Source organism: Megascapheus bottae, chromosome 15 (assembly GCF_031878675.1).
Source record: "Megascapheus bottae isolate mThoBot1 chromosome 15, mThoBot2.hap1, whole genome shotgun sequence".
Classification (NCBI taxonomy): domain Eukaryota; kingdom Metazoa; phylum Chordata; class Mammalia; order Rodentia; family Geomyidae; genus Megascapheus; species Megascapheus bottae.
In genome coordinates, this window is record NC_143523.1 from 45,722,082 (window position 1) to 45,748,551 (window position 26,470).

At 40.9% G+C, this 26,470-nt stretch overlaps 2 protein-coding genes across 10 annotated transcripts in view; both read right to left on the reverse strand.

The window, feature by feature from the left end:
• The window catches only part of Ppp3cb (protein phosphatase 3 catalytic subunit beta), a 52,337-nt gene extending 35,917 nt beyond the window's left edge, over positions 1-16,420 (reverse strand). Inside the window, exons 1-3 of one of the 5 annotated variants that reach the window (XM_090346555.1) lie at positions 16,242-16,420; positions 4,084-4,284; positions 3,071-3,195 (exon numbers count right to left, since the gene is read on the reverse strand). In XM_090346555.1, coding sequence (XP_090202681.1) covers positions 3,071-3,195; positions 4,084-4,284; positions 16,242-16,320 — 405 coding nt within the window. In that variant the 5' untranslated portion in view covers positions 16,321-16,420. Of the gene's footprint in view, positions 1-3,070; positions 3,196-4,083; positions 4,285-15,637; positions 15,753-16,241 lie in introns of those variants that run through there. The other 4 variants (XM_090346554.1, XM_090346553.1, XM_090346552.1 and 1 more) reach the window with 4 other exon arrangements.
• Positions 16,421-17,601: 1,181 nt separating this feature from the next.
• Usp54 (ubiquitin specific peptidase 54) overlaps positions 17,602-26,470 on the reverse strand; it is a 98,802-nt gene continuing 89,933 nt past the window's right edge. For all 5 annotated transcript variants that reach the window (XM_090346564.1, XM_090346562.1, XM_090346563.1 and 2 more), the window contains 2 exons: positions 20,258-20,447; positions 17,602-18,913 (listed from right to left, as the gene is read on the reverse strand). In XM_090346564.1, coding sequence (XP_090202690.1) covers positions 18,354-18,913; positions 20,258-20,447 — 750 coding nt within the window. In that variant the 3' untranslated portion in view covers positions 17,602-18,353. The remainder of the gene's footprint in view (positions 18,914-20,257; positions 20,448-26,470) is intronic.

Sequence of the window (26,470 nt, forward strand, 5' to 3'; positions counted from 1 at the left end):
TTTATGCTCGTTTTGACACCCATATTATATAAGGCAGGTGCTTGTTATCTAGGACAACTCAAAGAAAATGCAACTTTATAATGAAAATATTAATACAGTAAATAAATTTCTCTAAATAGACTTAACCTAAGAGAATCACTAAAAGACTAACATTTTGCTTAAGTGGGGGAAAAATAAGGACTATTTCATATGGAAATAATCACATACAAAAAGAAAAAATATTTTTTAACAAGGTTAAAAATTTTGTTCACAAGAAAGGATGCAATAAGGCTGGGTGCTGGTGGTTCATGCCTTTAATCCTAGTTAATCCAGAGGCTGAGATCTGAGGATCATGGTTCAAAGCCAGCACCGGCACTAAAGTCCATGAAACTCTTATCTCCAATTAACCACCAGAAAACTCGAAGTGGTGCTGTGGCTCAAGTGGCTCAGGGAAATTACCCAGGCCCAGAGTTCAAGCCCCATGTCTTATTAAAAAAAAAAAAAAAGAAAAAAAGAATGCAATAAAACCAAAATAGTATTTAAGGAAACTCAATGTGTTCTTGTTTATTTTTTGATTCCTTACTACTTTCTTTTTGTAACATAAAATGTGCTCAATGAATTGGCTAAAAACTACTGTTATATAAATCTTTATGCAGAAAGTGGTTCTGTGGCTTAAAGGGGTTAGGACGGTAGCCTTGAGCTGAAGAACTCAGGGATAATGCCCCGGTCCAGAGTTCAAAAAAAAGGAAAAAATCTTCATGCACCAACATGGTATCCTCAGTTACCAACTAAGGTTCCTAAATTGTTTATTTTATTGTTTTTATCAAATATCTCCAAATTTTTTGTTAGGAAAGACCATTTTCTGATTATTTTGAAACTAAAAAACAAGTCAGAGAAGTAAAAGGGATGGATAATGAAATTATGAATAGAAGGAAGAACCAAGAACAAAGAAGTGCCAAAAGGAGATAGGATGGACAGAGTCTGAAATCAACAACACTGGAAATTCTAGCACATTTTAGAAAACAAATATACTGAAAATCCTAAAAAAGTAGTACAAACATTATTAACATTAGAATTTCCATTGGTATGGAAATTCACCAGGTTATGGAGGGCTTTAAACCTATTAGCAAGGGTGGTTAAAAGCATAGGTGATATTGAGTACTGTAATCCTAGCTACTAAGGAGGCTGAGATCTGAAGACTGCAGTGTGAAGCCAGCCCAGCAGGAAAGTCTGTGAAACGCTCCAATAAATTACTTTAAAAAAAAAAAAAAAAGAAGAAGAAAAGAAAAGAAAAGGCTGGGAGTTTGGCCTAGTGGTAGAGTGCTTGCCTACCATGCATGAAGACCCAGGTTTGATTCCTTGAGACCACATACATAGAAAAGGCTGGAAGTGGTACTGTGTCTCAAGTGGTACAGCTCTAGCCTTGAGAAATCCCTAGGACAGTGCCCAGGCCCTGAGTTCAAGCCCCAGGACTGGCAAAAAAAAAAAAAAAAAGCTGAAAGTGGAGCTGTGGCTCAAATGGTAAAGCAAAGTACCCTTGAGCAAAAGAAGCTCAAGGGCAGTACCCAGACCCTGAGTTCAAGCTCCTAGACCATCCTTCTCTCCTCCCCTAAAAAGCACAGGCATGGTGTCAGGTTGACTATCTCACTTATAAGTAAAATAACTGTGCAATTTAACTTAACCTTTTTAAGCCTCGGGCTCATCCATCAACTAAATGGATGTAAAAAAACAAAAAGAACAACACAACAAAAAACAGTACTTACCTTTTAACAATATTCTGAGAACTAATCAACATATATATTAAGTGTATAGAACATATTAAATGTACAACATAATTACTTATCAGTAGAGCTTTGACCCTGCAATTCGACCCCTAGGAATCTGTCCTACAGAACTAATATAGCAGGAATGCAGAAAAGTATAAATAAAATGGCTCTCTAAGGTATCATTTATAATGCTGAGGGAGAAAAAAACAAGGAACATCTTAAGTGTCTAACAAAAAATACAAGATTGGAGGCATGGTTCGGTTGGGAGAGCACCAACCAATGAGCAAAGGCCTTACTTAGTCTTGCACAAAAAATAAAATATGGTCTTTATTTAATGGAAGACAATGCATCTATTAAAAATAATGTCATAGATATCTACTTACTGATTTAGAGAGGCAATCACAGTGTAGGAAAAGCAATTTATAGAATAATGTTATAATATGGTCCCATTTTCATTTTGAAAAGATGAGTATGTCCGAAAATATATATGTTGTTCTGTATCTACCATACTTTATATAATTAGCAGAGGAAAAGTATCAAAAAATAATTCTCTAGTAAAGTGAGGCACTAGTGGTTGAGATCTGAGGATCATAGTTCAAAGCCAGTTTGGGCAGAAAAGTCTATGAGACTCCTATCTCCAATTCACCACCAGAAAACCAGAAGTGGAACTATGGCTCAAAGTGGTAGAGTGCTAGCCTTGAGCACAAAAGTTCAGAGACAGTTACCAGGCCCTGAGTTCAAGCCTTATGACCACAGGGGAAAAAAAGTCCTCTACTGGGGTTGGAAGCATGGCTCAGTTGATAAAGTGCTACCCAATGAGAAAAAGCAACGGGTACCAACTTTGAGTCCCAGTCTTGAATATAAATAAATAAATAAATAAATAAATAAATAAATAGAATCCTCTACTGATAAGTGATGATCAACAGGTTGTTTCAACGTGTCTTAAGTTCCTAAAAACAAATTAATGCTTTCAGAATATGCAGACTTCATACAATATATTTGGCTAGTAGTGAAATGATAGAATATAACTGCAAGGGCTTAAGCAATGAAAGAATTATAGGCTTAAGCAATAAAATAATAATAATAAGCTTTATTTAATCAAAGAGAAGTACTTTACTTTCACTTCCTTTTATTCTCTTTGGGGCAAAAGAGATAAAACAGATATAGAAACAAATAACAATGAGTCCTTAAAGCCATAGAATAAGAAGGCTATAAAGACCTCTCAAGTCTGCCCATAATTTCTATTTGGAAAACTGGCAATTATTAATGTGAATCATCTATGTTAACACATAACATTAAATCAAATGACAATACATGATTATTACCTCTATACTAAAATAACCTCTGTCCACATAATCACCAAGAAAAAGGTATCGTGTATTAGCAGGTGATCCTCCTACTTCAAAAAGTTTCATCAGATCAAAAAATTGGCCATGGATGTCACCACACACTGAAACAAGAAGATTATTAGATATGAAAAACCTCTGAAATAACAAATATTAAACTCTAGAGACAGTATAAATGCTATCAAGAAATATCTAAGAAAGTAGTCTGAAAAGTCATGACTGAAATGTAATCAAGTATTCATGTACTCAAGATCTAGAATGATGATGTAACAGAAACAACAAGATAGGTGGTCAGTGATAAATTTTTCATATACACTTATAAAGTTCTTCTTTATAAAGCCTAGGATGTGACTAAGTCATTAGATGAAAAAATTAAATTGATGGCATTCTAGCTCAGTACTTCTATTGATATGTATGTATGTATGTGTATATGTATGTATGTATGTGTGTGTGTATATGTGTATACACACACTTTTTCTTTTTTTAAACCAGTTCTGCAGCTTGAACTTATGGCCTGGGCACTGTCCCTGAGCTTCTTCTGCTCAAGGCTAGCACTCTACCACTTGAACCACAGTACCCCTTGTGGCTTTTTCTGTTGATGTGATACTGAGGAATCAAACCCAGGGCTTCAAGCATACTAGGCAAGCACTCTACCATTAAGCCACATTCACAGCCCCTTCCATTTACCTTTAAATATGAGACATGACATCAAGGTAATAACCTGTAATAACTGAAAGCAAAATGTCAAACCAAATTGAAGTATGGTTAATATAACTGACTTTCACAAAAACATGAGATTATGTATTCAGAGCCTTTAGGATGGCATTTGTTTGCTGAAAACAGACAAAATGATTTTTAAAAGTATAGAACATAATTTGAAAAGTCAAGATAATATTAATTTAGTATACAATGTGACTGAAAAAAAAATCTTTATCTCCAGGTAGTTAAATACTAATAAAGTAAAATCCAAAATGTAGTTTTGTTAAGTTTACCTGTAATTGGAGCTTCTACTTCTATCATGGTTTTCTCTCTCCGAAGAATGGCAGCACCCTCATTGATAATTCTAAGTGCGATTTCTTCATCTACACGACCTTCCTTTACCAGGTGGTTCTTTAGAACATCAACCCTGGGTATCCCATCTATATCAAATACTTCCTCAGATGTCAAACGATGTGTTGGGGGGAAAGGAACAGCTATAATTAAAAAAAATAATACAAAACAAGTCATTAACAATATATTAACATAAAAACTGAAAAGCAGGGGGTTCAGCTGGGTACTGGTGGCTCACACCTGAATCCCAGATACTTAGGAGGCTGAAATCTGAAGATCGAGGTTCAAAGCAAGCCAAGCAGGAAAGTCGGTAATGGGGCTTGAACTCTGGGCCTGGGTAATGTCCCTGAACTCTTCAGCTCAAGGCTACCACTCTACCCCTTGAGACACAGTGCCATTTCCTGTGAGACTCTTATCTCCAATTAACCACCATAAAAATAGAAATGGCTTTGTGGCCTTGAATGAAAAGATGAAAAGACATGCCCAGTCCCTAAGTTTAAGCCCCATAACTGATAAGAAAAAAAAAAGAGAGAGAAGTAATTTGTAAGGAAGGTTATGAGGTAGTTGTTTTTAGGTTTTCTTTGGTGCTAGTACTGGGGCTTAAACTAAGGTCAAGGCTAGCACTCTACAATTGAACCACATCTCTATTTCCAGCATTTTAATTGGAAGAGTCTCTTAGCTTTTTTTTTTTTTTTTTTTTTTTTTTTTGCTAGTCTTGGGGCTTAAACTCAGGGCCTGGACACTGTCCTTGGGCTTTCTCAAGGCTCTACCACTTGAGCCACAGCACCACTTCTGGCTTTTTTTTTTTTTTTTTGTATGTGGTACCAAGGAATTGAACCCGGGACTTCCTACCTGCTAGGTAAGCACTCTACCACTAAGCCAAACTCATGGCCCCAAGAGTCCCTTAGCTTTATCCACCCAAATAAATGTTCCATACACATTAGAAACATATCCACTAGTGAATACATTGTTTTTTCATCTAAACCTTTACTAAAAGCAGTACCTAATTAATCTGGGACATCTCTTTCTCTCTCCTAGCGATCAAAAGGACCTACATAATTTTCAGGGTTTTGTCCCTTTGGTTACCAGAGACAAATAAAGACTACTTCCATGATTATTACAAATCTTTCCCTTTTCCCATGTTCTACAACACTGAGTACTTCCCTGCCTACATTTCAACCCTCATCTTTTGTTTGTTTGTTTTTTTTGCCAGTCATGGGGCTTGAACTCAGGGCCTGAACACTATCCTTGGACTTTCTCTCAAGGCTGGAGCTCTACCACTTGAGTCACAGCACCACTTCTGGCTTTTTTCTATGTATTTGTCACCGAGGAATTGAACCCGGATCTTCGTGCGTGTCAGGCAAGCACTCTACCACTAGGCCCAACTCCCAGTCCCAAAGGATAGTTTTTATCCTCCAATTCATAAATTAGAGCACAGGCACAGAGAGGCTAAGTAACTTCCCATGGTGTAGAGCCATGTTTCAAACTGAAGTCTGAATGTTGCTTCAGTGCATGGTCCTTTGTACCAATACAATGACATGTTTAACTTGACTCAAGAGGTCACCTCATAGACTGGATGTAAAAAATGGATTGGACATATGCCCAAAGGAAAAGATTCACTATATCCAACCTTGAAAATTTCAAGTCTTTTGTAATTTGTGGTAGTTTTCAAAATATCCTTTCCTCAAAATTTGTTTCCTTTTTACATTATTTTTGTTGTAACCCTATTCTATGTAACTCAAATTTAACTTATTTTGTGTTAACTTTTTGATTCTTCAAATTCTTCCCATTTTCCTGCATTTTCATTATTGTAATGCTAACTCAAAATTTTATTTTCTTATTTACTAGAAGTCTCTACTTTCTATTCCTAGTTAGCCAAATCATATATTAAGCATTCAAAAAGAAAAAGAAAACCCTCGATCTTGTTTTCATGGTTCTTCTCAATTTGGTCATTCTCAGTCTTTATATCTTTCAATCTTTGCCTCCAACTAAAACTGCTCAATTTAAATCAATCCCTATAGCAAAATTGGTCTAATTACTGTCTCAAAAAAAGTACAGTCTCAAAAAAAAGTACTTGTCTTGTTCTCATACCCAATTACTTATCTAATCCATAACTATTCTCTGTATGTGTGCGGTCATGGGGCTTGAACTCCGGGCTTGCGCAGTGTTCTTGAGCTTTTTGTGCTCAAGGCTAACACTCTACTACTTGAGCCACAGCTCCACTTTTGGCTTTTCTGGTAGTTAATTGGAAATGACAGTCTCACAGGTTTTCCTGCCCCAAATGGCTTAGAATCTTGATCCTCAGATCTCAGCCTCCTGAGTAGCTAGAATTACAAGCCTGAGTCACCATGTCTGGCTTATATAACTATTCTACATAATTGAGAATCTGTGTTATATTTAGTTCTCTCTTTCCCTTAAGACATGCTGAGGTCATTCCTCACTTGAGCAATTCCATTCATTTTCTGGCTAACCTGCCTATTCTCCCTCTATTAGCTTGTTCCATACAATACCACAAGAATTAGTATTCAAAAACCAAGCCAGCAGCTCACACCTGTAATCCTAGCTACTTGGGAATCTAAGATCTAGAAGGCTCACAGTCCCAGGATAGCTGGGGCAAAAAAAGTTTGCTAAGACTCCCATCTCAACAGAAAGAGCTGAGTTTGGTGGTATTGCTTGCCATCCAGCAATGGTGAAAGGAATAAATGGGAAGATATGGTCCAGGGTGGCCAGAGCAAAAAGTGAGAACCTATCTCAAAGTAAGCACAGCAAAAGGGGCTAGAAGTACAGCTCAAGCCCTAGAGTATCTGCCTAGTTATATATGAGGCCCAGATTTCAAATTCCAGCTCTGATCAAAAAACAAAAGAGCATCGTTCTATCATAAAAACTTCAATAACAACTGGGCCGGGAGTTTGGCCTAGTGGTTAAAGTGCTTGCCTAGCATGCATGAAGACCCGGGTTCGATTCCTCAGTACCACATACATAGAAAAAAGCCGGAAGTGGTGCTGAGGCTCAAGTGGTAGAGCTCTAGCCTTGAGAAAGTCGAAGGACAGTGCTCAGGCCCTGAGCTCAAGCCCAGGACTGGCAAAAAAAAAAAAAAAAAAAACTTCAATAACAGGGGCCGGGAGTTTGGCCTAGTGGTAAGAGTGCTTGCCTAGCATGCACGAAGACCCGGGTTCGATTCCTCGGTACCACATACATAGAAAAAAGCTGGAAATGGTGCTGAGGCTCAAGTGGTAGAGTGCTAAGCCTTGAGAAAGTCCAAGGACAGTGCTCAGGCCCTGAGCTCAAGCCCAGGACTGGCTAAAAAAAACCTTCAATAACAGCTAAGTGCCAGCAGCTCACTACTGTAATCCTGGCTACTCAGGAGGCTGAGAAATGAAGATCATGGCTCAAAGCCAAGCCAGGCGAGGTAGCTGGCTCACGCCTGTAATCCTAACTACTTAGGAGGCTGAGATCTGAGGATCAAGGTTCAAAGCCAGCCCAGGCACAAAAGGACCTGAGACTCTTGTCTCCAATTAACCTCTGGAAAACATAAAGTGGGGCTTGGCTCAAGGCAACAGCCTTGAGCTGAAGAGCTCAGGGACAATTCCCAGGCCCAGGGGTAGGGTGGTAGCCTTGAGCTGAAGAGCCCAGGCCAAGTTCAAGCCCTGTGACACAGACACAGACACAGACACAGACACAGACACAGACACAGACACACACACACACACACACACACACGGCCAGTCTAGATAGGAAAGTATCTTCAATTAACCACCAAAAGGTATGGTTTAAGTGTTAAGTGTGCTTGCTTGAGGGGCAGGGAACTATCAAAATGTATAGTTTAAATGTTAAGAGTGCTTGCTTGAGGGGTAGGGAGTTTGGCCTAGCTATAGAGCACTTGCCTAGCATGCACAAAGAACCTGGGTTTGATTTCTTAGTACCACATATATAGAAAAAAGCCAGAAGTGGTGCTGTGGCTCAAGTGGTAGAGCTCTAGCCTTAAAAAGTCCAAGGATAGGGCTCAGGCCCTGAGTTCAAGCCAGTACTGGCAAAAAAAAAAAGTGATTGCTTGAACACAAAAGCTCAGGGTCATTGCCCAGGCCAAGTTGAACCCCAGCACTATCATAAATAAATAAAAAGTAAGCAAATAAACATATACATAAAATTCTTTAGTACAGTAACAATAAGCTATCTGGTTTACTAGTTATCATATGCCAAGCCAGATGTGGTACATACTTTACATGCTCTGTCTCTATTAAAAACTCCTTAATACTTTATTTACAATTATATAGAAAAAACTCGAGTTTATAACTGTTAAGAATCTTGTCTGTATTCAATGGTAAAGCTAGTTTTCTAAGCCGGGCAGTCTGACTCCACAGCCTGTATCCTTAATGATCCAGAGTCTATCCTGTTTACAAGCTTAAATTTCAGCTCAACTCACTATACAGAAGATCTTTCCCAAGTTTACCTGTCACTCCTTACCAAGTACATTAGGTATTATTTCCATACATTTCATGCTATTTTCACAAACTACTGCTTTTGATTCCTCCATACCTTATCGTCTATCTGGAGAAGTTCTGCTTGTTTTTCAATAATACCTCAAAATATTATTCTATCAGATTAATGTTTTCTATCCAAATTAAGAGTTAATTGTTGGGTGAAGTGCTTGTGGCTCACATCTGTAATCCTATTCTGGTCTGGAAGCCAGACCAGGGGATCACTGTTCAAAGCCAGTTGGGCAGCAATGTCTTCTCATCTCCAATTAAACAGCAGTTAGAAGCAGACCTGTTGTTCAAGTAGTAGAGTATTAGGCTTGAGCAATAAAGCTCAAGGATGGTGCCCAGGCCTTAAGTTTAAGTCCCAGGACGAGCACATACACGAAAGCAGAGGTTTGGGTCAAGTGGTAGAGCATTAGCCTTGAAAGGGCCTAAGTTCAAGCCCCAGTACTAGTACTGTTGTGCCTAGAGGAGGGGCCCCCAAAGAAGACCACCGAGATCGAGGCGTCCAAAATGCAACAGCAAGGGTTTATTGCGAGATACAAGCCAGGCAGAGAACTCTTTCACGCGCCCATAGTGAGGCGGGAGGAGGAGCTGATAGTCAGGGTTTATACAGCCTTTTTAAAGGCAAAAATTACACCCATCAGGTGGTCGAGTGAGATAGGGAGCTTCCCAGGCTGGTGGAAACTGATGGAAAGTTCTCACACCAGTTGGGTCCCATTCAACTGTCAGAGAGTTTTCAGAAGTTCCTGTTTGTACTGAAGGGGGTGGGTCTGGGGGGGTCTCTACAGTACACCCTCACACGCAAAAGTCAACTGTCCCTTTTCATCAAGATGGCACTGAAAGTAAAAAGGAAGCTACTGCCCCTCTTAAAGCCAAAGCTAAGGCAAAGGCTTTGAAGGCCACGAAAGGTAGTGCAGAAAGGCACAAAGCAAAGAAAATACACACTTCACCCACCTTCTAGCAGCCCAAGGCACTGTGGCTCCAGAGACAGCCCAAATGTCCTCAGAATAGGGCTCCGAGTAGAAACAAGCTTGATCACTACGCTACCATCAAATTCCCCCGACCAGAGTCAGCCATAAAGAAGACAGACTGTACAACACGTTTGTGTTCACTGTGGATCTAAAGCCAACAAGTACCAGATCAAACAGGCTGTGAAGTTCTATGACATTAATGTGGCCAAGGTCAATACCCTAATCAGATCTTATGGAGAGAAGAAAGCATATGTTCGGCTGGCTCCTGATTATGATGCTTTAGATGTTGCCAACAAAACTAGAGTCATCTAACCTGAGTCCAGTTGGCTAATTATAAATATACATTTTTCCACCATTAAAAAATTCAACTTTTAATTTTTAGTGTTCCGATAATACTTTGTTTCTAATTCATTATGTTATTTATTTACAAGGACATCTCCCCCACTGTATTGCCAGCATTAATCTTAATATCTTATTCAATCCTGCATCCCTAATGCCTAGTACAATTTCTGGTACAAATTAAGTACTCAATGTTACACAAGAAAATGGTCCCAATCCTCTGCCTATTTCAATTCTACCCATTCTTCAAGACTTTTCTCCAGACAACAAATAAAAACCCCTCCCAGAACTATTCCAGACTAAACGCATTACTACCTCCTTCAAACTGAGACAAGTTGGTGGTTCTGCCATTTAATCTGATAATTATTAATCACACTCTTATCAATTCATGTGTCCTGGGGCTTCAACCCAGGCTTGGGTGCTGTCCTTAAGTTCTTTCACTCAAGGCTAGTGCTCTACCCAGGCTGGCTTCAAATCCTCAAGAGTTCAGTCTCCTGAATAGCTACAATTAGAGGCCTGAGCTACTGGCACCCATATTAACTTTTTTTTTTTTTTTTTTGTGGGTCATGGGGTGCCTGGGTGGGTGCTGTCCCTGAGCTCTTTGGCTCAAGGCTACTGCCCTACCCTTGAGCCAAGCCCCACTTCCCTTTTCTAGAGGTTAACTAGAGATAAGTTTCAAGGTCTTTTGTGCATGGCTGGCTTTGAAAGGCAATCCTCAAATCTCAGCCTCCAGAGTAGCTCAGGATTACAAGCTTAAGCCACCTCACCAGCTTAACTTCTTAACTACTTGTTTCCCCAAGGATATCTTTTATTTATTTTTTTTCTTAAATCAGTTATGGGCTTGAACTCTAGCCAGGGTGCTACAGCTGAACTCTTTTTGCTCAAGGCCAGTGTTATACCACTTTGATCCATAGTGTCACTTCCAGTTTTCTGGTGGTTAACTGGAGATAAAGTCTCAAGGACTGTCCTGTCTGAGCTGGCTTTGAACTGTGATCGTCAGATCTCAGCCTCCTGAGTAGCTAGGTTTATAGGGGCCAGCCACTGGTATATGGCTTTACCTTTTATATTTTGTCTCCCTCCCTACAATTCTGAAGTATGCAATTCTGAAGTATACAACAGTAATTTAATAAATAGTTCCTATTTGATAATTTTTGTACTCTGAAACAAATATTAATGTAGCATAAATGAAAATTAGGAAAAAGTTCTACCATTTGCCAGGCACGGTGGCTCACACCTGTAATCTTAGCTACTCAGGAAAGCTGAGATCTGGAGATCGCTGTTCAAAGCCAGCCGAGGCACTTTAAAACAAGAGACTCTCATCTCCAATTAATCATTAGAAAACGGGAAGTGGGGTTGAAGCTCAAGGGGATAGGGCAATAGCTTTGAGCTAAAGAGCTCAGAGACAGGGCCAGCCCAGAGTTCCTTACAGCAAAATTGTTGTGGTTTGTTGAAACACAAACTCCTCCTTCCCAAATTGTCCAGATACTTATTTTTTCACAGATATTCATAAAATATATATTTTGCTATTAGACTAGGTCCCAGATCTGTAAAACTCAACCGTCTTTGAGATTGTCAATTGCTATTCATAATACAAAAATGTATCACCTAGAGAATGTATATGTTTTAGCACCTACAATATAATTTTCTTTTGCATTGAACATTTTCATATTCCCTAAGTTCTGTGATTTTTGTTTGTTGGTCATGAGGCTTAACTCAGCCGGGGCTGCCCCTGAACTCTTGCTTAAGGCTAGTGCTCATTTTATACCTCAGCTCTACTTCTGGGTTTTGAGTGGTTAGCTGGAGATAAAATCTTATGGGTACATTTCTGCCTCATTTGGCTTTGAACCTCAGGGCTCAGATCTTAGCCTCCTGAGTAGCTAGGATTTTAGGCATGAGCCACTGCTCATAGATAGCTTCAGCTATCTATCCCCTAAGTTTTATTAATGGTACTTTGTCACTTTTTTCCAAATTGAACCAAAATGAAGGAGTGTTTTTGGTTGATATGTTTTAGATAGGCAACCTTATGATTAATTTACCAGCTTTTTTGTTTATAAATCTGAGGTCATTTGGCTAATGGTTTTTAGGACTTCAGCTTTTTTAGGGTGCTTATTTTCATTACAGATTCCCAGTTGATTTGTGTCAGTCTTGGGAAAATTCAGTGTTTTTTGCTAATGTTTAGCCTTTTTAAAAAAATCTTAAAGCAATTCAGATTTTAATTTTTGCTTACAAGGCCCATTTTATAGCCTTATCTGTATTTAAAGTAACTGTTAATCTTACTAAAATAAATCTTCAGTACCATGTGTCCTAGAGCAAGTGAAGGAACAGAGAATATTGAGTAAGTGTGTGTATATGTGTATGTGTGTGTATGTGTGTGTGTGTGTGTGTTTTAAGGGAGGGAAAGAACACTGTGGTAACAAGTTGTCTTAGAAGGAAAATGCCAACTAGAAAATACAGCTGCTCAGAGCTATTGGATGAACTGACAAGAGTTATAAGGAAAAGTTAGAATGCAAGCACTTTGATTTATTAAATGAAGTATGTTTTAATGCCAATTAATGGCTTAATTTCATGATGAAATTAATCATTTTAGTGAGAAGCTCTTCTTTCCTTTTTTTTAGTGCCAGTTCTGGCTAAACCCAGGCAGGGCCTGAGTGCTGTTCCTGGGTTTTTTTACTCAAGGCTAGCTAGTGCTTTACTATTTGAACCAAAGATCCACTCTGGCTTTGGTGGTTAATTGGAGGTAACAGTCTCACGACTTTTCTGGCTTCAAATCTAACTCCTTAGATTTTAGCCTCCTGAATAGCTAGGATTACAGGCATGAGCCAGAGACCTTCCCCCCCGGCCCCCTGAAGCTTATTACTTACATATATGAATCATTTATATAGATGGAAGCTCCCAATCCTCACAAGAAGTGAATTTCAGGCACATGATTTTTTTTTCCCTTCCATCCTTCCTTTTTTTTTTTCTTCCCAATCTCTTTCTTCTTCAACAGTACTGGGATTTGAACTCAAGAGTCTTAAACTGGAAAGGCAAGCACTCTACTACCACTTAAACCACACCTCCAACCCAGAAATGTGGTTATTAAATATAAAAACCTATATCCCCTTAAAAACCTACACAACCCATAAAATGTAGGCCTTTTAATTAGAAGCAGATTGTAAAAATAATAAGCAATAAGGAAAAGTTTCAGGGAGTGAAAGACTACTGACATTGTATTTATTATTATTATGAAATAGTACATAGGTAAAAGTAGCAACACATCATGGACTTTTTGTCAGTTATAGGGCTTGAACTCTGGGCCTGGGCGCTGTCCTTCAGCAGCCCTACCCCTGGGCTTGGGCACTGTCTCTGAGCTCTTCAGCTCAAGGCTACAGTACCCCTACCCTTGGGCCACAGCGCCACTTTTTGTAGTGATTAATTTTCTAGTTTTCTAGTGATTAATTGGAGACAAGAGACTCACTTTTTTTTTTTTTTTTTGTGGGTCTTAGGGTTTAAACATGGCCTGGGTGCTGTCCTTGAGCTCTTTAGCTCAAGGCTACAGCCCTACCTCAAGAGCCACTGCCCCACTTCTCATTTTCTAGTGATTAATTGGAGATAAGAGTCACAAGGTCTTTTGTGCTGAGGCTGGCTTTGAAAGGCAATCCTCAGATCTCAGCCACCTGAGTAGCTAGGATTTCAGGCGTGAGCCACCATGCCTGGCTGGACTTTTTTTTGTCAGAAGTGGGGCTTGAACTCAGGGCCTGGGCACTGTACTTGAGTTCTTTTACTCAAGGTTAGTGTTCTCCCACTTCAAGCCACAGTGCCATTTCTGGTTTTGAGTAGTTAATTGGAGATAAGAGTCTCATGGGGACTTTTCTACTCAGGCTGGTTTTGAACCTTGATCCTTAGAGCTCAGCCTCCTCAGCAGCTAGGATTACATACATGAGCCACTGGCATCCAGTGAGAAACCTGTTATAACAAGCTAAACTAGCACAGTCATTTACCATCAGACAACTAGTGTTCTAATTATCAAATGTAATGTTGTAGCAAACAATCAAATACAAAATAGGAAAAAAGAAACCTGAAGAAATTCAAAAGTAGATGTTCAAAAGCTGGATTTCCAAGTAAACGCAGAAGCTAGATTCCACACTCAGTGCAAACTGGTCTGTTACAAATATGTGGTACGTATGGGCAATTCCAACTAGCTTATAAATACCATAAAGAAATGAAAGTTTTCTCCATGAACAGGATACAATTAAGAGCATGAGATATGATCACTATAAGCGCTATTTAACTATTATCTTTAAATTTTTATTTGTGCTGATACTGGGGCTTGAACTCAGGGCCTCACACTCTGGCTTAGCTTTTTGCTTAGCTGTCGCTGTGCCACTTGAGCTGTACCTCCACTTTTAAACCTTATACTAGCTAATTGGAGATAAGAGCCTGGAGGTTGTGTCTGCCTGGACTGGCTTAGAACAGTGATCCTCAGATCTCCACTTCCTGAGCAGCTAAGATTACAGCAACCAGCTCAACTACGTTTTTCTATATTAACAAGCTCATTTCCTATTTACCTAAAGCAAACTTTTTTTTTTTTTTTTTGCCAGTCCCGGGCTTGAGCTCAGGGCCTGAGCACTGTCCTTGGACTTTCTCAAGGCTAGAGCTCTACCATTTGAGCCTCAGCACCATTTCCACCTTTTTTTTTTATGTATGTGGTACCAAGGAATCGAACCCGGGTCTTCGTGCATGCTAGGCAAGCACTTTAACCACTAGGCCAAACTCCCAGCCCAGCAAACAGTCTTTATTCCACACCAAAAACTGTAAATATGCCCATACTGGCTGGACCTCATCCTTTAGTACTGTGTCTTATGCTTGCATTAAGGCAGTACATGAAAAACACTATATGACTAAGAACAAGATTCACATGCATAAGCTTAGAGTAAAATCACTGTTCCAGAATGCAACTATCACACCTAATAGCCCAGGAAAATGAACACACACCAACACACCAGAAATACAGTAAGAAAACCAAAAAGCAGCAAATGTTTCCTCTAAAACTCCAGGACTTGTTGATAGGATGATTGAACTATCATATATCTCCCTACCCCCTCGCTTTTTATAAAGGTTTCTAAGAAAACTGTTCTACATAACCCAGTGCCTGACCAAGTAGATATACTATTTATTAGCTCAAAGTCCATATAAGCCTAAGTACAAATTAATACCTTCTTTTAAGAACCAGAAGAAGCTATGCCTGATTTTTTTATTTAAAAAGCACACAAGAAAAAAAATTTCCTTATTTTTAAAAATTTTAATGGAAAAATAGGTCCAGCCTTCAAAACTAGGCTGTGTTTTAAGCACTGTGCCAGTATATCTGAGAAGCTGAATTTAAAAACAAAAGGATCTTTCAAAAAGAAACGTAAATATCACCTTATAGACCAAGCTCCATGGTTTAAAAAAAAAAAGTTTAAAGTTAGTTTTTAATCTGACAGTAGTGTTTGAGGTTAATGAGCTCTGCAAGAGAGCTTGAAATCCTCTCAATTAGCCTCCAATTTCCCTATTTTAAAGAAGTCTTCTTACCTATTGTGGGCAAACATACATAAATTCTTCCCTAACACAGCATTTAACTTTTTTCTTCTAAAAAGTGTGTGTTTGGATGCATTTCTAAGTATATTTCTTCCTATCCGTGAGGTTTTAAAATCTGGCTATGCAGCCCTTCCCCTTTCGCCCCTCACCTTCTGTACTTATAAATCTGGGCTTCTCAATCCGTCCTGGATCCTTCAACCCTCGTCCAATCCCATACGGTTCCCCTATTTTCCGCGTGGGGTGGCACCTGAGGGCCCTGCACAAACCCCCGTGGCCGGCGCGAGCAAGGCGCGGATAGGGCGCATGGCTGTCACTTGGGAGCAGGCGTGGGCCAAAGCCCAGGGGATTTCTGACTGTTCATCGCCCGCCCTGCGCGGCGGGGCTAGAAGGTCTCGAGCCCCCAGGTCTGCTCGAACCAGCCAGGGCGCAGCTGTCGCGGGGCCGGAAGCTGCTTGCGGCCCCCTCGCCGCTCTGACAGGCCGAGGAGAAAAGAGCCGCTCACGACCGCGAGTAGCCGCGAATCTCGGGCAAGAAAACCCAGCGAGCCAAACCCCCGCCCCGGCCTGAAGGCTAGCGGGAGACCGGGGAAGTCGGCCCAGCCCCAGCGGGGGCCCGCCCAGGGGCCACTCCCCGAGGGAGGCAGCCAGTCACTCGGCCGCCCGCCCGGCCAGGCCCGTTGTCGGGGGCTGGGCTCCCGCCCGCCCTCGCCGCGGCTCCGCACGCCAGGCCCCCGAGCCTTCGTCCACTTCTCACCTTTGACGACGCGGTCAGCCCCGAGAGGGGGCGGCGGGGGCGGGGGCGGTGCAGCCCGGGCCGGCTCCGGGGCGGCCATGCTGGGGCCCGGGGCTCGGCTAGGCGCTGGGCCGGGCGGGGTTGGGGGCGGGGGCGGCGGCTACCAAGGCCAAGCGGCGGCGCCGCCGGGGAACATGGCGGACCTCTTTCCCTTCAGAGGGGCGAAGACCGGCATGCACCGCGCGTGCGGGGGCGGGGGCGGGGCAGACTCCAGGGACTTCGGCAAAATTACTGAAGCTGGTCGAGAAACAGGACCAGGCCAAGGGATCAGGTTTAAATTCTTAATGTGTAGAAACAAAAGACTGCAAGGAGAGGGTTGTAGCCCTTAGCTTAGCAGTGATAAGTGCAAGGAAAAACACTCTCATTGAATTCCCAGTAATGAAGACATACAATCAAGCCTCAGAACATCCTACCAATAGAGAAAATAAATGTGTAGCTGGGTGGGGAATTCCTGGGCGTCCTGCTGAGTAAAAAGTGCTCAGAATATGTTGATAACAGATGATGATAATCAGGTAAGTAGAACAAAAGTCCCTACAATTTCTACTGCTTTGTGTCAATCTGAGACTTCCAATAAATAAGGAGAGAACGCTCAATGGGCATTGTTTGCAAAAGGACTTTCTCTTTTTCTCTGGAGTATGGATTTTGAACTCAGGTCATGCCCTTGCTAGAAAGGTGCTTTATCACTTGAGCCACACCTCTAGCCATCATCAGTCTTTGGTTATTTTTGAGAACTATGGGAATAGAGTACATCGCAAACCAATAATATGGCAGGAGAGCACAAACAGTACTAAGACTAGGAGTGAGTAGTTTGTTCAGAAAAATCTCCCGTAGGAGTGGAAGAATGGAGTGTGTAGTGTATTGCGTGCCTTAAGAAGAAAACGGAAGCCGGGCACGGTGGCTCTTGCCTGTAATCCTAGCTGCTCAGGAGGCTGAGATCTGAGGATTGCCTTTCAAAGCCAGCCCCATCACAAAAGACCTTGAGACTCTTACCTCCATTTAATCACTAGAAAATGGGAAATGGGGCTGTGGCTCCTGGGATAGGGTGGTAGCGTTGAGCTAAAGAGCTCAGGGACAGTGCCCAGGCCAAGAGTTCAAGCCCCATGACCCCTGACCCCCCCCAATAAAAAGAAGGGAAAGCAAACATGCTATCAGTAGAAATAAGGAAAAGTACTCTTTAAGGGCCCAGTGACTCCCAGCTTGAGTATACATCCTTTAACTCTTTGATTCCTTTAAGTCAAAAATCCCTTCATATGTATGCCTAGGCCTTCCCACCCCAATACCAAAAAGCACCAATATACACAAGAACAACAAGAGATTAAATAGAACTATCGTATAGATTTATTAATGAAAAATACTTTACAAAAAGAGTACGTTTTGCCCTAAAATAGTTCAGCCGACTCAGAGGATTTACAATGGCAAATGAGTAAGTGGCAGTAATGGTTCTGCTGCTGAAGATAAGAGGATATGTTAATGTGCCAGACTATATCTGTTCAGAAGAGCAAATGTTATGTTGGCAGTTCCATATTCTAGGACTATGGTATGGGCGCAGGGAAGGCTGACAGGCCACAATGCCTAGGCAGGTGGGCTGCCCTTAAGGAGGTGGTCATGGTGATGACCTTGACCACAGGCTACATATGCCTTTGAGAATGATAAATAGCGAATGCAGAGGGTCAGGTAATAGGGTTAAGCAGATTTTTTTTTTAAGTGTGTAAGTGAGGAAAATAACAAAGATCAGAGAATGACCGAAGGTAGAGGTGGGGGCATTACTATCCAGAAATGACCTTAAGACACTAAGGACTAGTTTCAAGAACAATACAATGGATTCATCTTTAAAGTGGTTCAAATACAAAACAGCGGCTGCTTCCTTTTAGTAGGGGAATTAAAACTGGATTTTCAAATATTCCCCCTCAAAGAACCAGATCTCATTAGAGGTTGCTGGTGCCCCAGGGAGAAACTGCCAATTCTGTGTTGAGATGAGAATAGCACAACTATGGCAGGGATGCAGTGTAAGCGACTCTGCCAGTCATGTTTTAGAGAAAAAGGTATGGCTCCAGGAAACAAAAGGGATGATTCTTACCACCTGCTATGCTGCAGGACTCTTGTTTTGTTCGGCTCTCGTCCAAGTACCTCTGCTAGAACACACAGCAACCTTTCTTCTTCTGCCCTCCTGTACCTAGATTGGGAAGTATAACTGCATTGCCTCCAGTCATCATCAGGGGGTATGTCTACTCTCCGTGGACCAGGTGTTCGGGACCCTGGAATAGGACCTGAATTCCAAGATGATCTCAGGGGTAAATGAAGACTGTTGGATGATGGGGACATAGGGTGAACAATGGGTGGATAAGAGGGTGAATGGAAAAGATTCTCTTCAGCCAGAGCATGAGGAACCTGAAGACCCTGACTTCTTTCTGGTAGTATGGTAGTGTGGGTTAGCTGAGATTTACATCCTGGAGTAGTTAGGAATCTGGCACCAAAGTGCTGGTGGGTCTCTGACCAGGGTTCTGGGAAGGCATCAATTCTGGAACAATGTGGGAGACTCCGGTAGTTCAAAGTCCTTCCTGTGTATTTGACCCGTTGGGAAGTTTCACCCCTGTCACACATAGCCAGAAACTTCTGGACACTCCTTGATGCTCCTGTGAAGAAAAAAGAAACTTAAAAGACTGAAAATCTAAAGAAAATAATTTTCCTTTCCAGATGATCCTTCCTGGCTGTTTCACCCAACTTCCATCCTTTAAAAGTATACACATGAGGGAAAGAAAGAACCTACTTTTGCTTTTTTTTTTTTTTTGCCAGTCCTGGGCTTGAGCTTAGGGCCTGAGCACTGTCCTTGGACTTTCTCAAGGCTAGCACTCTACCACTTGAGCTTGAACACCACTTCTGGCTTTTTGCTATGTATGTGGTACCGAGGAATCAACCAGGTATTCGTGCATGCTAGGCAAGCACTCTACCAACTAGGCCAAACTCCCGGCCCCACTACTTTTGCTTTTTACTTTATTTTTTTTAATTATTAATATAATCAAAATAAGTCTCCTATTTCCAGCTTGGGCAAATGAAACAGTCTCTTGATGTTGCCATACTTACCTCACTTCAGTGTAATCACTCCAACACACACACACACACACACACACACACACACAAATGTTCCCTAACAAATACTTCTGTACTGATGACTCTGCCACAATTACCCTTTGTTCTAGTTGCCTGTTTAAAATCTTGCTGAATGTCTGAGATCTCTGCTTTTGTTCACAACATTCTTCCCACATACACAATGTAATGTCTCTATACATTTACTTGACCTCAGCACTAGTGGTATGAACTGATAGTTCTTTGTTGGGAAAGGGGGAGAGACTACTGTATTCATTATTTGATATTTACCAGTACCCCTGGCCTCTACCCATGAGGTATTAGTAGTACCTTCTTTTTCCCCTATTGAGAACCATAGCATTAAGCTGCAGATTCAGACCACGAGGAGGAAAAGGAGGATATCTTAATGTGAAGTATTAGTGAAAGGCAATGATGCTTCCCTTCTTCCCCAGGTGCATCCAGGTCTATACCCATTACATGTGTTATCCAGGCAGAATGTCTCTCCACTCTCCCATTCATTTTTGTCTTCCTATACCACTCTTCAGCTGAGATTCAGTGAATAAAAGAGAAAATTAGCTGATAGACGTAACACTTATTGTTTAGGAGGATCTCAAAGATTAGTTAATTGTTCTTGGTCCCTAAAAAGCTTATTCTGTCAATACTGATACTTTCTTATATGTATTTAGATTCTTAGACATGCTGAATTAGACCTGAGCCTAAAAACTATGTACCTAAGAAATGACTAGATCATAACTCAATGAGATCAATACTAGATCTTAAAGCAGAATTCAAATTCTTACACCAATCTCTCTTGGGACAGCCTACCCTCTCAATAGATGCATAGACTTAACCCTTACAGTTCTGGCTTATAGTGTTAGATTGGGAGGAGTTACCTGGGGGTCTACAGGGTTCCCCTGCCACGCTGGGCATCAGGACATCTGGGGACAGGAACTGTGGTTGGGAAGGGTAGACTTGGGGATCAGGGAGAAATATGGGAGGGTCATGGATGACAGAGAGGGAAGAGGAGCTGGAACAACGGTGGTGCTCGGTTTCCAAAGGCTTTTTCCGCACGTGTGATGAATCCTTATAATGAGACAAGACAAAAAACATAAAGATGAGGATTAACACAGCAGGATGTGGTTGGGTAAACACAGTGAGGCGAGCAGAGGGAAATGAAGGGAAGCAGAGCAGAAACATGGCTTACTCTAGAGAGGGATCCAATTTACACAGGTACTCTGTCAACCCTTTTAGAAAACTTCAAACTTCAGGTCTTCATCACTTTCATTATATCCCTCAACTTCCTGACTGTGTGTATCTCTCTCTCTGTCTCTCTCTCTCTTCCCCATTCCCTCCCCCCCCCACTCTCTGTCCCTCTCTGGCATTTTGGGGGCTAGGGAGGTTTTCACATTTTCAAGGCAGATGTTTTACTGTTTAAGGCACAATTCCACCCCCCCTTTTTAAACTCTGGTTATTTATTTATTTAGGTTCTGGTCCTAGGGCTTGAACTCTGAGCCTGGGCATTCATTGTCTCTTTCTTGGTTAAGGCTCGCACTCTACCACTTATGCCATAGCTCCATTTCTGGCTTTGTTTTTGTTGTTGTTAAGAGGTTCACAAACTTTATTGCCTGGGCTAGCTTTGACCCTCAGTCCTCAGATCTCAACCCTCTGGGTAATTCGAATTACAGGTGTAAACCAACAGTACCTGGAAATTCTGGTTACATTCGAGATAGGATATATTTGAGGATATATTTGGTATGGAATGGCAATCTATGTGATTTCAACTTCCCAAGGAGCATTGAGCCACTGTTGCCTGGCTCTACTCAGGTCTTTGGTAAATTCTTTTTTTTTTAAGTTATTTTTAAAAAATCAACATACTTGGTCCAGGAGTCTGGTCTACTGGTAGAGTGCTTGCCTAGCATGCACAAGACCCAGGTTCGATTCCTCAGTACCACATCCATAGAAAAAGCTGGAAGTGGTGCTGTGGCTCAAGTGGTAGAGCTCTATCCTTAAGAAGCCCCAAAACAGTGTTCAGGCCGTGAGTTCAAGCCCCAAGACTGGCAAAAAAAAAAAAAAAGCATACATTTGTTGTATCAGGGAGTTTCACGATGACATTGTCACATATGTACACAGATTTAAGCCCTCCAGATTTAACACCTTCTCATGTTTTCCCTCTTCCTCCCCTCTTTTTCAAATAGTTTGGTGGTTTTATTATGTAGTCTTCATGTCTCTGTGTGTGTCCATATATGTCTGTGTAACCAGTAAATTCCTTTTTTTTTTTTTTTTTGCCAATGTGCAAATTCTTTGTTTTTCTCTTTTGTCAGTCATGGGACTTGAACCCCGAGCTAGTACTCTACCATTTTGAGCCACTGTGCCACTTTCATTTTTCTGGTGATTAATTGGAGATGAAGGACTCACAGCCACCTAAGTAGCTAGCATTAGCATGAGTCATTAGCACCCAGACCAATGAGAAAATCCTTAATGCTAACTGGTAGAATTAGACTGAAACAAATTTAAAGCTAGGGGTTGGGGATATAGCTCAGTGCTAGAGCACGTGCCTAGAATAACTCATGCCCTGGGTTCAATCTCCAGCATTGCAAATAAACAAAAAGAGACAAAAGAGAAAACAGAAACACTAGGAAATTGAGAAAAAAAATCTATACACACTCTTAAATTACTGAAATACAGAATCTTTATTTTCTATACTACCACTTGAGTATGTCAAATTTGCATTCAGTTACTTATTTTTGTGGTAAAGACCCCTTTAGCAGGTTACCAGCAATACACTTCCATGGCTGAAACTTTCATAAAAGTGAAGTTTCTTATCAAATATAATGCCATCAGAGTTGGTGGTGTTCACTGTTTGCTCTTTGAATAGTGCCTGGAACAATGCATACACTTGGTAAATAATAAGCAGTTTCTATGCCAATTTGTTCAGTCCCTCTTTTTTTATTTTTTAAGTATTTCTTTTTCAAATTTTTTTCCAGTCCTGGGGCTTGATCTCAGGGCCTGAGCACTGTCCTTGGGCTTTTCTGGTTAGCGATCTACCACTTGGGCCACAGCACTACTTCTGGCTTTTTCCTTGTATGTGGTACAGAGGACCCAAACCCTAGTCTTCATGCATGCTAGGCAAGCATTCTACCACTAGGCTACACTCCCAGCACAAGAAAAGCATTTCTACTAGGATACCTCACTTCTCTGGTTTCCCTTTAAACTCTCTTGTCTTTTTTATCTGTGCCTATTTAGGGCTCTTCAAAAGATCTTCCTTAAAGCTAATGTTCTTCAAAGGTTTGTCAGGGCTTTTCTCTCTTTGCAAAGTCCTTTTCCTCCTTTAAGTGGCTAGAGATTTCTAGCCCATGTGTCTCAAACCTATCAGCTAGTTCCATGCAAATATAACATACTCAGAATTGAGTGCAAAACTCCACCCCCACCAGACATATCATTTTCAACCCACAAAACTTGATTATTATTGTTATTATTATTATTATTATTCACCAGTCCTGGGGCTTGAATACAGGGCCTAGGGTACTGTCCTTTAGCTTTCTCAAGGCTAGCGCTCTTACCACTTGAGCTTTTTCTGTGTATGTGGTACCAAGGAATTGAACCCAGGGCTTCATGCATGTGAGGCAAGCACTCTACCACTAGGCCATACTCCCAGCCTCTGACCTTTATTTTATTTACTTATTGGTCAGTTGTGGGGCTTGAATTTCTGGGCCTGGGTAATGTCCCTGGACTCTTCAGCTCCAGGCTACTGCCCTACCTCTTGAGCCACAGTGCCACTTCCAGCTTTCTAGTGGTTAATTGGAGATAAGAGTCTCACGGACTTTAGTGCCCAGGCTGGCTTTGAACCACAATCCTCAGATCTCAGCCTCTTGAGTAGCTAGGATTACAGGCTTGAGCCACCATGCCTGCTCCCGACCTATATTCTTTTCCCATATTCCAGTAAGCTGACATCAAGTCTCATTTATGATTACTTTCTAATTGACTCTCCAATGTTTCTAGCCTTCTAAATTCTTTACCATGAGCTAGAGAGCCTCCTTGTGGAACAATCTGACTCTTAATTATCTTTCCTGTATCACTTGTCAATATTCTCCCTCATCTCACCTCAACCACACTCTAATCCTGCCATAACAAATGAGAATATATGTGTATATATATATGTGTGTGTGTGAGTGTATTACTAGAGATTCAACTCAGAGACTTCACTTGAGCCCTATTTCCTATTCAAAAATGAACCTCCTTCAATTCAGTTAATATATGCCTTAGATCTCTCTACCTGCTACATTCATTTTGCCTCTTCCAAAAAGCCATCTCTGAAATCTGAAGCCTGATACCTCATTGTAAACTCAGGGTCTGTGCTTATTACTAGATTGATGCTCCACCATGGAGCCATGCCTCCAAACTTATTTATCATTTTACTCTTGTTTTTGTTTTTTCATTTTTCAAGATTTCTATTTAGACAGCTTTATTAATGTTCCAAAACTAATAAATCTAATAAATTACATGTTTATCTGCACCTTATGATGTACAATAAGCTACATAAAAGCAGGGACTGTATCTAATTCACTCACCCAAGTATTCCCAGCATCTGGCACAATATCAAGAATCTCAATGGGCCGGGAGTGTGGCCTAGTGGTAGAATGCTTGCCTAGCATGCATGAAACCCGAAGTCAATTCTTCTGTACCACATACATAGAAAAAGCTTGAAGTGGTGCTGTGGCTCAAGCGGTAGAGCTCTGGCCTTGAGAAAGTCCAAGAACAGTGCTCAGGCCCTGAGTTCAAGCCAGGACTGCCAAAAAAAATAAAGTAAATAAAATTGCTTGGCTTGGAGTTTGGCCTAGTGTTAGAGTGCTTGCCTAGCTAGCATGCACGAAGACCTGGGTTCAGTTCCTTGGTACCACATACATAGAAAAATCTAGAAGTGGTGCTGAGGCTTAAGTGGTAGGGTTCTAGCCTTGAGAAAGCCCAAGGACAGTGCTTAGGAACTAAGCTCAAGACCAGGACTGGCAAAAAAAAAATCTTTTTTTTTCCTTTGTCAGTCTTAGGGCTTAAACTCTGGGCCTGGGCGCTGTCTCTGAGCTCTTCAGCTCAAGGCTACCACCCTACCCCTTAAACCACAGCACTACTTACAGTTTTCTAGTGATTAATTGGACATAAGAGTCTCACTTTACTGCCTGGGCTAGCTTTGAACCGGGATCCTCAGATCTCAGCTTCCTGAGTAGCTAGGATTACAGGTTGTGAGCCACTGCATCTGGCTAAAATTTTTTTTTAAAAAAGAAGAAGCTCAATAGGCATTTGTTTAAAGGAATTAATTAATAAAAAAGAATTAGTAAATAAATGCATAGTAAGAAATCAGAAGGAAGATAACTTGGAAAAAATAACATTTAATATTAAAAGCATTGAAAATATATGAAAAAATGCTAGCCAGAAAAGACAATTTTTTTCCAGAAAGAATGGCAGCTATTCCCTTTGAAACCTGGTGAAATTAACATTTTATATTAAATGCATTGAAAATATATGGAAAAAATGCTGGTGAGGGAAGAATATTTTTCCCAAAACATTGGCAGATATTCCCTTTACAACCTATGAACAATAAATGGAGAAAAAAATGGGAGAAAAATTGGATCTGAAGGGCGGCTCAGGCTGCCTTTGAACTGTGATTCTTTAGATCACAGCCTCCTGAGAAGCTAGTACTGGAAGCATAAGCTTCTAGCATCCAACTTAAAACCTGTTATAAGGAGGCTGAGGATGCGGTTCAATGGTAGAGCATTTGTCAAGTATGTGCAAAGTTCAATCCTCAGCACTACAAAAATAAAAGCAACAGCTGAGCGTGGTGGTTCATGCCTGTAATCCTAGCTACTCAGGAGGCCCAGACCTGAGGATCATTGTTCAGAGCCATTATGGGTAACAAAGTCTGTCAGACTCTAATCCCCAATTAACCACTAAAAAGCTAGGAGTGGAACTGTAGCTCAAGAGGTAGAGTGCTAGCCTTGAGCACAAAAGCTCAGGGAAATGCTGAGTTCAAGCCCCAGTATTGGCCCAAATTAATTAAGATCAAGACCTGTTCGTAAGGTTTTTGTTTTCAGTCAACAAATATTATACATCAATTTTACATGAGACAATGTGGAATAGAGCTGGAATAAATTTTTGTAATCCAGCTTTTTTTTTTCAAACAGTCCAGCTCAATTTGGAAAGAACAAGTTAGCCTTAACTAGGCATCACTATAAAACTAAAGACACTGCCTTAAGGAACTCAAAGACTGGATTTCTGATGGCTGGAAAGTAAAGAGCATTGCACTGGTAACTGTGCAGAATCTGGTAAGTGCATACTTGATCCATCATAATATGGCAAGACACAACATGTGTGGTAGCTCAGGTCTCTCTTCTTATAAAGCTACTAAAAATGTATTTTTCATGTTGTATTGAACTGACCTAGTAGACAAGTTTCAATGCACTAGTGCTTTGCATTCTGCCTAATTCTAAATTTAAAATTTAACTTGAAATTGTTTAAAATATATATATATCTATATTATCTGCAAACCTAGCCACTGATAATATTTGAGTCTATTGATGTTTATTATGTCTACTGGCATAGGTCTTCCTTTTTGTTCTTCCACTGACAGATTATTGAGTGATTTACCTTATGAGTACCCTCAAGGAGGAAGATTTTAAATTATTTTCTTGTGAATAAGCATGCTTCACTCTTGACTGAAAACACATTGGGACCCATTCAATCACAATAGTGGGTAGACAGGGAAAGTGAAACAATAATCTGTGCTGTTTTTTTCTTCCTTCGTTTGTTAAGCACCATGGGCTCTGACCCAATTAGAAGTGTTTGCTATTCAGATTCTTCCCAAGGCTCCCATTACTACTGCTATGGCTTAGATCTGAAATGTCCACAAAGCCTCCTATATCTTATCCTAAGCTGGTCCTTCCAACCATTAAGAAGTGATTGCACCTGTAGTGCTTAACTTTGTCAATGGAATAATATGTCCATTGATTCATCAAATAGGCTACTAGGAAGTAAAGCCTCACTGGAAAAAAACAAGCGCACTTTCAGTTGGCCTTTGAAGTGTGAATCTGTCCCTGGCCCCTTCCTGTCACTGTCTG